Source organism: Balaenoptera borealis, assembly GCF_965194805.1.
Source record: "Balaenoptera borealis genome assembly, chromosome: 7".
Taxonomy (NCBI): Eukaryota; Metazoa; Chordata; class Mammalia; order Artiodactyla; family Balaenopteridae; genus Balaenoptera; species Balaenoptera borealis.
Window position 1 is genome coordinate 117,733,993 of NC_138864.1, and position 13,788 is coordinate 117,747,780.

At 39.8% G+C, this 13,788-nt stretch overlaps 1 protein-coding gene across 3 annotated transcripts in view; it reads left to right on the top strand.

The window, feature by feature from the left end:
* Positions 1-13,117, top strand: part of MGAM (maltase-glucoamylase) — a 200,427-nt gene extending 187,310 nt beyond the window's left edge. For all 3 annotated transcript variants that reach the window (XM_082400251.1, XM_082400252.1, XM_082400253.1), the window contains 5 exons: positions 7,378-7,502; positions 8,625-8,713; positions 9,971-10,020; positions 10,613-10,783; positions 12,495-13,117. In XM_082400251.1, the coding sequence (XP_082256377.1) occupies positions 7,378-7,502; positions 8,625-8,713; positions 9,971-10,020; positions 10,613-10,783; positions 12,495-12,569 (510 nt within the window). In that variant the 3' untranslated portion in view covers positions 12,570-13,117. The remainder of the gene's footprint in view (positions 1-7,377; positions 7,503-8,624; positions 8,714-9,970; positions 10,021-10,612; positions 10,784-12,494) is intronic.
* The last annotated feature ends 671 nt before the right edge of the window (positions 13,118-13,788 follow it).

The window sequence follows — 13,788 nt, forward strand, 5'->3', positions numbered from 1 at the left end:
TTCTTCTCTGTCTTATGGAGCCCTGAGTCCTCCCTGACACGCCCCTTTTTCCTGAGCTGGATCTGTCCTCTGGTTGGCAGTAGGTTAAGACTGCTCTGTGCTTCCCGAAGAGGGCCTTTCTGGGAGGGAGCAGCCGACTTCCTTTAAGTGAGTGTAGCCTTTGTCCTGAGTTTGCATGTTGACTGGCTTATTCACTAACAGGCAGTCATTCTGAGTACACTGAGGCTCCTGGGTGCGGGGCCAGGGCCAGGGTGAAGCAAGTAAGGTGCCTAGGGCACACGGTTTAAGGAGGCACTCCTTTTTAAGGCGGCCCCTGTGTTTGCAGGACCATGAGAGTAAGTGCCCTCTTAAATGGTGCATCCTAGGCACCTTACACATCTCACTCTAGTCCCAACCTTGCCCAGGTGCAAACCACCTTACTGAGCTCTGGGTGTGGTATATACTGGAAAAGTTTCCCTATGGAGTTCACCATCTAATCTGGAGCTAATATTTGCATGTTATAAACACTAATACATATATACATAATTATATATACCATATAAAAGAAAGTGAAGTGTGAGGGCTATCAACGAAGAGAAAAGTTTCCTGGAATTGCTGGTTTTATACATGGCTTTTAAATAGAAAATAGCTTTTTTTTTTTTTTAACATCTTTATTGGAGTATAATTGCTTTACAATGGTGTGTTAGTTTCTGCTTTATAACAAAGTGAATCAGTTATACATATACATATATCCCCATATCACTTCCCTCTTGTGTCTCCCTCCCTCCCACCTTCCCTATCCCACCCCTCTAGGTGGTCACAAAGCACCAAGCTGATCTCCCTGTGCTATGCAGCTGCTTCTCACTAGCTATCTATTTTACATTTGGTAGTGTATATATGTCCATGCCACTCTTTCACTTTGTCCCAGCTTACCCTTCCCCCTCCCCATGTCCTCAAGTCCATTCTCTTGTAGGTCTGCATATTTATTCCCATCTTGCCCCTAGGTTCTTCATGACAATTTTTGTTTGTTTGTTTTTAAGATTCCATATATATGTGTTAGCATACGGTATTTGTTTTTCTCTTTTTGACTTACTTCACTCTGTATGACAGACTCTAGGCCCATCCACCTCACTACAAATAACTCAATTTCGTTTCTTTTTATGGCTGAGTAATATTCCATTGTATATATGTGCCACATCTTCTTTATCCATTCATCTGTTGATGGACACTTAGGTTGCTTCCATGTCCTGGCTATTGTAAATAGAGCTGCAATGAACATTGTGGTACATGACTCTTTTTGAATTATGGTTTTCGCAGGATATATGCCCAGTAGTGGGATTGCTAGGTCGTATGGTAGTTCTGTTTTTAGTTTTTTAAGGAACCTCCATACTGTTCTCCATAGTGGCTGTATCAATTTAAATTCCCACCAACAGTGCAAGAGTGTTCCCTTTAAATAGAAAATAGCTTTGATTGAGTCTTTCAACTTTTTTTGTTTCTTTTTGAGACAAAACTAAACATAGGAAGCCAAATGTTGATGGAACAAGCCATTTAGAAAAAAATAAAATTTTGATGTTTAATTAGAATCAAGTAGTTTTGAGTAGTTTCATCAGAGGCTATCTGGCCCACAAAGTGTAAAATATATCCTATCTGACCCTTTAAAGTTGAAATTTGTTAATCCCTATTCTAGAGGATACACAAAGTGTATAAGACCTATTTCACCATCTGGTCATGTGAAAAGGAACAAGTTAAGGAACCTACTGTATAGCACAGGGAACTCTGCTTAATACTCTGTAATAACCTAAATGGGAGAAGAATTTGGAAAAGGAATAGATACATGTATATGTATAACTGAATCACTTTGCTGTATACCTGAAACTAACAGAACATTGTTAATTAACTATACTCCAATATAAAATAAAAATTAAAAAAATCATTCGATATAAGGAACACTGTGGAATATTAAAATATAGTGTAGAAATTTCGAGGAAGAATAAATGCAGGTATACTGGTTAAAGGATGGAAGATATCAGAGGAATATGGACTGGAAAGGTACCCTGAAAGACATACGGGATGCCAAGAAATTAGGAAAGTAAAAATCCCTCCACTGGTAAAAATTCAAACATTGGAAAAGGGAAAACATTGGAAAATGGAAAGTAAAATTCACCATTCTCCCTGTCTCCCAATCCTTGGTCCCCCTTCTAAAGCTAACCCCCATTAACAATCTGTTATATATCTTTGCTGATAAAAATTTGTGCATAGATTAGCATATGTGTATTCTTTTTTTATTTACACAAATAGTATCTTACTCTACATACTATTGGACCTTGATTAATTCACCTAATAACATATCTTGAAGATCTTTGTATGTCAGCACTTGAAGCTCTTCCCCATTCTTTTTAGGAGCTGTGTTATGTTCCATTGTATGGAATCATTTAGCAAAGCACCTCTGTGGATGGACAGTTAGGATTGTAGTTTGTTTTCTTGTTTTCTTTTTATAAGTAGTGGTGCAATTCTGTAGGAAATATCGCTGTACATATATCTTGGTGTAAGTTTTGGTCAGTGAATTTGCTGGGGTAAAGTATTTGACATTTTGACAGATGCTGGCAGATTGCTTTCCAAAAGGTTTTATCAGCACCCAGTCCCACTGACAGTTTACAGAAGTGTCAGTAAAATATACTCAGTACTTTAAAAGATGAAGAGGAAGGATGTATTTCAGATGTTAGCAAAAGCATGGAAAAATTTGCACCTGGTAAATAGAATGGAAACTTAGGCTCTCCACTTGGAGCAGATGATTCAATCAGATCCTGTTTCTGAACTGGGTTTCTTTGTTGTCACACAGGTTATTATATGCTTAAGTGAGGTAGGAATTTATGTATAGTTCATATAATTCCTGTTTCTACAGTACCTAAATTTTCACCTCTTCCATTCAACAGAACATTGTTAACCTAAATTTCCATCTTGTCTGTTCAAGAAAGCATGTCTTTCATGTGCTCCACTCCCACCCATCACCCAGTGGTTTTCTGAATTTCTAGCCAGAGAAGATGCTTAACACAAGAATCCTTAATAAAAGTTGGCAAAATACCAGAAACAACTTACATTCCCATCAGCACACAAGAGTGTTCATTTCCCTAAGTCATTGTCAGCTTTGAATATTTGTGTTTTTTTTGTTTTTTAAAATATTTATTTATTTTTGGCTGTGTTGGGTCTTCGTTTCTGTGCGAGGGCTTTCTCTAGTTGCGGCAAGCGGGGGCCACTCTTCATCGCGGTGCGCGGGCCTCTCACTATCGCGGCCTCTCTTATTGTGGAGCACAGGCTCCAGACGCGCAGGCTCAGTAGTTGTGGCTCACGGGCCTAGTTGCTCCGTGGCATGTGGGATCTTCCCAGACCAGGGCTCGAACCCGTGTCCCCTGCATTGGCAGGCAGATTCTCAACCAGTGCGCCACCAGGGAAGCCCCAATATTTGTTTTTTAAAATATTTATATTCATCTTTGTATCACTCTTAAAGGCAATATGGTTCCTAATGCTCACCATTGATTTGATTTGTGATCATCTTTGACAGCCCATTTATACTTCTGTGACCTTTCTATTCTTTTGCCAGTTTCCTATTAAGATAAAGTAATTGTACTGAATTTTAAAGGATAGTTACACACTTAAGTTGATAACACTTTGCCATGTTTACTGGAAGTATTTTTCCACTTTGTCATTTGCTTTTAAATTTTTTATAATTTTAGATAGATATTTTAACTTTTATATAGTCAAATTAATGTTTTTTCAGTCACTGGAATGCATTTGGTGAATAGCGAAATGTCAGGATACAGCCTTTTTTTGGTCAAATTTCCCAATACTTTTGCTTTGCTAAACTTCTGTTATTATGTACTGTTTTTACATATGGTAAAATTTGTCTGAAAGGTCTCTTTTTTCCTTTCTATTTTTGATTTGTTAATCTATGAATTATGTATTCTGTCAGTTCTGAACATTTTAGTGATTACTTATTTATAATACAGTTTAATGTATGATAGACCAATGGGTCATCATCTTTTTTCAGAAATATGATTGTTATTTTTTATTTATTTATTTATTTATTTATTTATTTATTTTTTGGCTGTGTTGGGTCTTCGTTTTGTGCGAGGGCTCTCTCCAGTTGCGGCGAGCTGGGGCCACTCTTCATCGTGGTGCGTGGGCCTCTTGCCACCGCGGCCTCTCTTGTTGGCGGAGCACAAGCTCCAGACGCGCAGGCTCAGTAGTTGTGGCGCACGGGCTTAGTTGCTCCGCGGCATGTGGGATCCTCCCAGACCAGGGCTCGAACCCGTGTCCCCTGCATTGGCAGGCAGACTCTCAACCACTGTGCCACCAGGGAAGCCCCATGATTGTTATTTTTATATCTTCTCCCAGATTACATTAAAATATTGTCAATCCAGAAAATAAAAACAAGCTTGTACTAGAATTTTCATTGTGTTTAATATATATTGTATATCATATTTTATCACTTTATGTTATATATATATTATGTCAATGTACATCTGGGAAGAAATGGTAGTGTTATAGATTTATTCCTCAAGTGTACATATTTTCACCAAAAAAGTCCAAGAATGTCTCATAGCAGCTCTATTGTAAAATAGCAAAAAAAACTGGAAATAAGACAAATGTCCATAAACGGTGAACTCGATAAATAGATCATGTTCTATTTTTAAAAATGAATAGTATAGGACAATGAAAATAATAAACTGTTGCTACACAAACAAAGATAATGAACATCACAAACGTAATCTTGAGCACAAATAGCCAGATTCAAGACAGTAAAGAATGTAGGATTCCATTTATGAAATACAAGTTCGAAAACAGGCAAAAGTGATAGAAATCAGAATAGTTGCCGCCTCTGGTGTGGTGATTATTATGAGAGGGGATGAGAGAGCCTTCTGGGATGCTGGTAATAGTCACTTCTTGATTTAGGTGGTGGTTTCATGGGTGTGTTCACTTGGTAAAACTTTATTGAGCTGTGCATTTTCTATTTGTATAATTTTCTGCACATATGTTATTAAGAAGTTAGCTAGAAAATTTTTATCTCCTCAGGAAGATAAGAAGGTATACTTAAAATAAGAAAACATGCTTTAAACAAAGCATACTCACAAAGCAATCCTTGGAAATTAAACGCATGATGCAGGAATTAAAAAATTTTGTTTAAAAAGAAATTGTAAGGTACAATCTAGGAAATTACCCAGAAAGCGGAACAGAAAGGCAAAGAGATAGAAAGCAGGAGAGGGCAAAATAAGAAAGTCCTACTTGTCTTGAGAGCTACCACTTCTGCCCAGTTTCTCTGTTGCTTGTCCAGTGGAGCTGGAAATGAGCAAATGCCTGAGTGAAGGGTGGGTGAAGAAGGTAAGACTCCTATCTCCCTGTCTCTGTGGTTCCCACTTCCCAGGGATCATGACTTCTCCTACCGTTGCCACCTTAGTAGCTGTGGACTCCCATCCCACACTGTCCCTCCTGTGCTCATCCGACTGCAGAAGCAACAAGCCATCCTTATTGCTTGGCGTTTAGACTGCGCTTGTTTGATGAAGGGGCAGGTGCCTTGAGGCAGGACAGGCTGATGTGCTTCTGGCAAGGCTGGATCTTCATCTGCTCAGGCTCTCAAGCTGCAAAATCAGCAGTTGATAGCTCTTTGACGAGCTTTCGTCTGTCTCCATCATGCCTATGCGACTGAACATGCCATGAAGTTGTTTTCTATCCATCCCTCTCTCCTTTCTGTCATATCGGGCATTATAGCTTGTAGACTGTTTGGGAGAGGGAGAGGCATGGAATTACTCTGACTTGTCTTATTGATTACCTACTTTAGTGTAGATTAAGAGCAGACAGTGTGTGTGAATTAAAGTTTTTATCTACTTCACTCATGGCCATTTTGTTTATTTGTTTACAGGGTAGAATATATATTGGATTTTTAAAACAGTGCTTCTCAGTCATATTCAGTGACTATGCAGTTGATGAAAATTCCCCTTTACAAAGTCACATTAGGTTGTCATTTCTTATTTTAATAATGCTGCTTTTAGATTTGATCTTATAGTCATGTCTTTATGGATATTTTAACAGGAATTTTTTAGGCTAGCCTGGTCAGAAACTATTTAAAGGAAAGGAAACAAGCCTGTGACTCATTAGGTACTAGAAAGGAAATCATGAGAAGGTAGCATATCATATTTAGCCACAATGTGTAGTAGAATGAAAAAAAAAACATTGAGAGAAAGAATTTGGTAGAAATATAACTGACGGTTTTACGTGTATCAAATTTCACTTGAAGGTAGGACAATCAATGGAGGAAAAGTCCAGCATTCGTAAGATACTAGAATAAAGTGTCATTAGAAAGCACATAATTCAGTTTTCTCATGATATCAGTAAGAAAACTGAAGAAGCCCCAGAGATGTGGGCTGGAATTTGTATTCAGTCCTGTAGATTCTGGGGTCCTGAGGCAGGCACGAAGCAGAGTCCACCCCGGCGAATGTGATGTAGATCGAATCTGCATAAAATGAACATTGGGGACCAAAAGTGAAGAAATGTGGTGGTAGCTGTGCTCCTTACCTCTAAAGTGGTGATTCTCAAAAGGAGGGACCTGCCTATCAGGGGACATTGGCCGAGTCTGGAGACATTTTTGGTTGTCACAATGTGGTGGGAAGTGGGGGAGATGCATCTAGTGGATGGACACTGGACAGCATCTAGAAAGCACAGAACAGTGCCCACAGCACAGGGTTATCTGGCCCAGAACGTCCACAGTGCTGAATTCGAGACGCCTTGCTCTAGGCTGAGAACATGTGGGAGGATGGTTTCTTAGGAATCGAGGTTTATGGCCTGGGGTGAGAGATGCTTCTCCCTGTAACAGGCAAGATCAAGATGTGAAACATAAAGGAAGATATAATGAGTTAAAGATAAGGATTTGTGAAATAAGGCAGTTCACTTTAATTATTTCCGTCAAGTAGGAGTCAAAGGTGTTAGTGAAGTTGGTAAGGGTGGAGTGGGGGGCAGTGGAGGGAGACGGAGGTGGAGTGGGGACAAAACAAAGGGAAGGTCTGGACGTGTCTTTGGGGGAGTGAATCAGGAGCCGAACAGAAAGAAAGAAGGCTCGCTCAGCCTCCTTTAGCAGTACTTCCTACGCAGAAACAGGATGTGGGGTAAGGGTAGGGTGAGAGGCAGCTGTGATCTCATGGGGTGTGTACAGCAGAAGCCCCCAAAGACAAGAGATCCTGACATGATGCCCTGGCAGCAACTCAAGATCCCATAGAGCAGCTGGGCGAGCGTGGAAAAGTGTGATAACAGGTCCTGAACAGGCAGCAGTTTCCGAGCGTGGACAAGATGTCTGGTAAATGTGTCATTCGGGCAGATGTGTTCTCTCCATCACCTTCTTCTGGCCCATAGGGTGTGGACATTCAAGCCCGGGGAGAGTGGAAGTCCTTGCCAGCGCCTCTTGACCATATTAATCTTCATGTCCGTGGGGGCTACATCCTGCCCTGGCAAGAGCCTGCACAGAACACCCACTTAAGGTGAGTGAGGGTGCCACATTTCTCCCTTCCACGCCAGGCAGCTCAGATCCTGGTGAAGCCCACCAATCTGTAAACCGCACCCTCAGGCCCCAGAGCACTTTTACTAAACAGTTTTGTTTGTTTGCTTGCTTACTTGTTTGTATTTTAGCCTTTTTTGGATTCTGTACTCTGAACAATTCTTAATTAACAGCTATTTTAGATCTAAGTGGGTGTGATATTAGGTCTAATTAGTGACATTTGAAGTGGAAGTCAAACAGGAGCAACCATGGTTCATGCTAGTTTTAAAAGACTGGATCATAATTGACTCTTTGCTAAGAAAATTACTGCTGAAAAATTGTGTAAGCCATATGGCAACCGAGGCTGAGATCCCTTACATGCAAGATTTAAAAATTCTAGACCTAATATATAGCCTATGTATTCTAGACCTATATAATAATTGATAATAGCTGACAGCAGGTGAATGCTTGCTCTGTGCCTAGAACTGTACTAATATGGAGATTTCTATTTGGAGATTATCTGTTTTTCCTAACAAAAGGAAAAATAAGCCCTATGGTGTAAGTACTGTTATCATCCCCATTTCTCAGATGAGCAAAGAGAGGCTTCAGGAGGCTAAGTGATTAACTCAGAGTCACACAGTTAGTGAGGAGTTGAGCAGGGACTAAAATCCATGTATGTCTGATGTCAAACTAAAATTCTTGGAGCCCTACTCATTTTATTGCAAAAATTCTGTTGAAAACTGAAGAACTTAGGACATCTGTAAACAGAACTCACTGTACATGTGGACATTAGGTCATGAAAGAAGAAAGACTGAAGCACTAGGCTTTTCCTCACAGTGGAGAAAGGAAGGAAACCAGTGAGTTTGCTTAAAGCTTTTTGTAGAGATTGTAGAGCTCCTATGAGCTTATACAGCCTTAAAGGGAAATTCCCTTTGATTCATTCATTCATTCCTGACATGAAGTCATAGAGCTTATGGAGACAGAACTAGAACTAGATCCCAAGTCTCCGGAATCCCAGTACCCAGTCTTTATATCATGAAGCACTTCCTTTATGTTTTTATGAAAACGCTTGGTTTGTGGCTGTGGCTTTGTTTTTACCCAGTGTCTCTTTCCTCCGTCACTGCAGCCGTCAGAAATTCACAGGCTTCAAGGTTGCCTTGGATGATGAGGGGACTGCTGAAGGTTGGCTCTTCTGGGATGATGGGCAAAGCATTGGTGAGTAAGGGCCACCTCGGATTCATTCATGTCAATACCACTGGCTAGGTTCCTGGATATCTTATAGGGCTGCTGTTTCCTTTTCTGTGTTAAGACAGTCGTGCACATCTGTTACTTTTAAGTGTATGATACATGATCCTTGTGCCTCATGCATATGAAGCATAACTCTGAATCTCTCACCGTTATCCAGCTGTCCTAATCCACTGTGGAAAACAGCAGTATAGGAGCCGTAGGGAGAGTTTCTTTGTAGCCAACTGAGCTATACTTCCATATATGGTTTATGTTCAAGGGCACATTCCCTAATTACATGTCCCAGTAAGAGAGGCAATGCCTCTATCAACTATGCTATTTATTGGGGGGAATTTTCCATTAGGAGTTTACAGGAATTAGTAACCTCTCAGGAGGATGTCTCAAGTACCATTAGTAATTTCTAGGCCCAGTGATATCCAATAGACCTTTCTGCAGTGATGGAAATGTTCTATATCTGTGTTGTCCAATATGCTAGCAAGTAGGCATATGTGGCTATTGAGCACTTGAAACATGACAAGTGCATCTGAGCAACTGGAGTTTAAATTTTATTTAATTGTAATTAATTTAAATTTAAATAGCTACGTTTGGCTAGTGGCTACTATCTCAGACAGCACAGCTCTAGAGGATAGCCAATGCCTTCTGACCAAGTGATCAGCAACTTAGAAAGAGGCAAGTGTATGGGGAAGAGTGAGAAAGCCACCGAGGTAGGGTGTGGGGCGGTAACACCCCCCCCACAGGATGTTCTCCTTGGACCTGCGGCATAAATTAAGGATAAAGGACAAAGAAGTCTATTCTCTGGAGATGGCATTTAAAAAATTGCCTAAACCCTCTCAAGATAAACTGACCAGTTATACACCAGTCTTGGTGTTTGTGATGTGGTTGTGTGTGCAGATATGTGTGTCTCTAGCAGGAGGAATCTGGAGATTCTGAGGTGACTGCCAAGATGTTGGGAATCACAGGCCACAAGAAAGAGAAGTGGACTAAGTGTGGTGTTAGAAAACTATACTATATGAGGCGACTCTCTTAGACACTCATTTCAAACATTTTGTGTAAACTGAGGTTGGAGCCAGAGTCTGACTAAATCTCCCAAAACGGAACACTGTAAAGAAGAAAAATAAGATAAAAAACCCAAACAAAAATCATCCCTACTTTCTCAACCAAGACAGGTAAGCAATTAGAACTCTAGAGCATGTTCCAGATCATGCTTACTTTGTTCTTTGTTTGCAGATACCTATGGGAAAGGACTCTACTACCTGGCCCACTTTTCTGTCAGCCAGGTGAGTGTGACTGGGCCTGTGAAGGGAGAATATAGAGTTCTACTAGCTTGCTAAGATGCTGGGAATCATGACATAAATCCACCTAGAATTCCTTCACTGTTCATCTTACTAGTTTGCAACTGCCCCATCCTCTAGACTTCAGATAGAGATATAATATGCTCCCCGGAAGTTTTCTGTGATTAAGCCCATTCATATTTCATCAGTAGCTTATTCCAATTCACCAAGCACGGATGGACAGGCTGTTTCGATGTTTTGTAGCCCTTATTCCTATGTCGCCTTGGAATGGTGAGCATATTTTGTGACTTCTCCACATGTGGAATGTAAGGTTCCTGATAGCTGAGATTCTTTGTCTTCTTAGAGTTGGTGTGATTCTAGAGACCCTGCCAGTGCTTAACCAATGCCAATTTGGATGGTAGTTGGCAGTAGGAGATAGAATGCTAAAATCATGGTCTCACTATCCAAGGTCACAAGGGGGGGCTCTTAAGTTATCTTACTTCATGGTCTACATTTGTGCCTAAAAAGAGGTTGTGAAAAATTTGAACAAATTTTGCTATTTTTTCCCCCTCTGGTTTCTTTTATCTCCAATTGACAGAATACGATGCACAGTCATGTAATTTTCAACAAATACATCAGCGATACAAACCCTTTGAAACTGGGCTACATTGAGATCTGGGGAGTGGGCAGTGTCTCCGTTTCCAGTGTCAGCATCTCTGTGAGCGGCGTGGTTATAACACCCACCTTCTCCTACAACTCTACAACACAGGTTTGTGACCAGTGAAAAGTCCAGATGGTATTTCCCAACCCTGAGCTACCTAGGGCAGTTCCGTCCTGCTTCCCTTCCAGATGATACCCTCTCCTGCAAAGCCCTTCCCGAATCCCTCTGTGTTCCGTGTGTCAGAGCGGACAGCACAGAGATGAAGGGAAAATTCAGGGTTTATCATCATTTGGAATTGATGGTCTGGATCCTTACTTGTCATGTATGTCTTCTTGTCTGCAAACCTATGTAAAACTTTGTCTTTGCCTCAGAGATCTACTTCTCAAACAGCTTGCACTACCATATTTCATCAATTATAAGACACCATCAGTTAAAATTTGCTCCTTTATTTCCCATGCCACAAAGAAAGAAAAAGTCTTACAGAAGTATGATGCTATGCTTTCCTATCACTTAAAACTTCTAGTTTAAAAATATAGAAAGCTTTACAAAATTTCTTTAACCAAAGATTTTTATCATTTTACTATGATACTACAGAGGAAAATGTTGGGTGGAGATACATGGACATTGATAAATCTGCATCAAGGTAATTTAGAAGAGGGAAACTCTGAATGTGAAGAAATATTAGAAATATCTTAACCACTTTATATCATTTAAGTTTTTCTTTTATTATTTAAATTTCTAGGTAAATATTTTAAATTATTTTATTTGATTTATTATTATTTAGAAGAAAAATATGTGGCCTGAATTGGTTAAGATATTTCCTCTGAACTATCAGAGGTGTTGGTGATATATCATTTCATAAAAATTCTTTCACTGCTGTCTATGCAATTTACTCCAAAGCCACTAAGATCCTTTATACAAGTTTTCATCGTAGCATTTTTTTGATTTTACTGTCAGCCAAGATTCATATTCCTTTCTAAAATAATTCTTAAGTGGTTTACAGTCCATCCATTCATAACACCAGTAGTAACAATGAAGTTCACACGTGTACAAACAGTTGTCAGGAGGGCTACTTGTTCACAGTAATTCCAAGCCTGTTGATTGTAAGACACATTCTGATTTCATGAACGTTAAATATGTGAAAAATCTGCACCTTGGATTTAATGCAGTGTTGTGGTTCCAATACCTAGCCTCATGGTAAATGGGCTCTTTTCTTGTGTGCTTACTTCTTGCTTTTTTCAGAACTTTCTTTTTTCATAATCCTTCCTGATTACAAAGCCTGAAATGAAAGTTTTCCTTCAGTTTGTATTTTTTATTTGTTTCCTCATTTTTGTGGTTTTCTTGTCAACCAACTTCCCCAACTCGACCAAGAGCTTATAAAGGACGTTGCCCAATTTTGTTGCTGACAAGCTAACTACTGCACATGCGGTGAAACTTTATTGAAGGTATTTGCCTAGAAAAAAACAGTGAAATATCAGACTCTTACTGGGCAATCATCAAGGCACCATAAGGGAACAGGAGAAGCAGGAAATAAAAGGAGGGCTCCGAGGACATTTTCTCCAATTTGCGCAGTTGTTTCTCTGCAGTGGTTGTGTATTTCATTATTTAGGGTCTTGTCGTCTTTTCCCTACATACTGAATGATTTTTATACTCTAAGGGATTAAGAAACACCCTTCTCACCTGAAAATCTTAGGGCAGTCTGGAAGCTAGGCAATGACTTGTGAAAGTGTATATGGACCACTGGCTTGTATCTGATTTGTTTGACTGTAGGAAACTTCAATCACCAGTTGCCCAATGCTTTTTCTTTGGTTCCCAACAGGTGTTAAACATTGATGTGACCAGCAGAAACCTCAGCTTACATAATTTCACTTCATTGACATGGAGAGCACTGTGAATTTTTAGAGCAAGATCCTAACTACGAATGGCTTTGATACTACTTATACTTCATGCTCATAAAATTATTGTGTGTTGCCAATCAGTTCATGCCCAGTACAGCTAAAATATTTTCTTCGTTTTGTTTTATGTTCTGTCTGTGTTTTAGCCCTGTGCTATAGGCAGTAGGGAGGTGTGGAAAACTGTGGGTTACCTTGATGTCTCTCTGTGATTAGTATGGTACTGATGGCTAATCATACATATACTGAAGACGCACTGGGTCCATGATGAAGCATGTGTGCGTGTATATGTGTGTGTGATTAGGGGATGGGCCCACTATTGCTAAATATACAAGCTACAGCTTTCCAGGATAGTTCGGATCCTAGAACTAACTAACGCCTCAAAAAAGTATCCAGAAAGAACATCTGCCAGGTAGTTATAGGGAGATGGGATAATTTGCTGAGAGCATGATATAAGGGGAAGAAAAGGCAAACGCAGGGAAGGTAAGCAGGAAAGATGAGAGAGAACAGATGATGAGGATAAAAGTGGCCATGACAAGTAAGAAGATAACCTACAAATATTAGGAATAGTAGCCTCATGGGAAGGAGAAAGGAAGAGCTAGCTCATTTGAAAACAAGAGGAGGGGCTAGGGGAAATCCTTAGCCTATGGGAATAGGGCTGGGGTGAGATTTAAGCAGGCAAAGTTGAAGGAAGGAATTTGAATGTAAAAAATAACTTATTTTTGCTGTGGTGTGCTTTGAAATGTGTAAATCTTATTTCTCTGCTCTGTGCCTAATGTGTATAACCACAGTTCACACAAATGCATGCAACTCATGTGCCAACTAAAAATAGGCAAGCAGATTTATGAAAGGTTTTGAATTTTGTGGTAATTTGACTGTGGGTAATCTCACTTAGGCATTAAAACTTCTTTTTATTCAGCAAACCCTTGTGAATTGGTCTTGTTCTCTTCAGCATCAGAGTTCCTGCAGGCCAATCCACCAAAGAAATGATCAGATTTATGGTTATTCACCCTTTTCCTTATGCCTCTGGTATGGGTTTTTCTTAGATTTAGGTTTGTGGGAGAGTGTGCTTGGATGTTTGTTGTTTTTTTAATCATCATAGAAGTTACTATACTTGGTAACATAACTCTGGCAAAAACAGAATTTGCAACATTATTGGTTAAAACACTAGATGGTTAGATTTTGGGATAAAGAAATTATATACTAATGTTCAACAGGGAT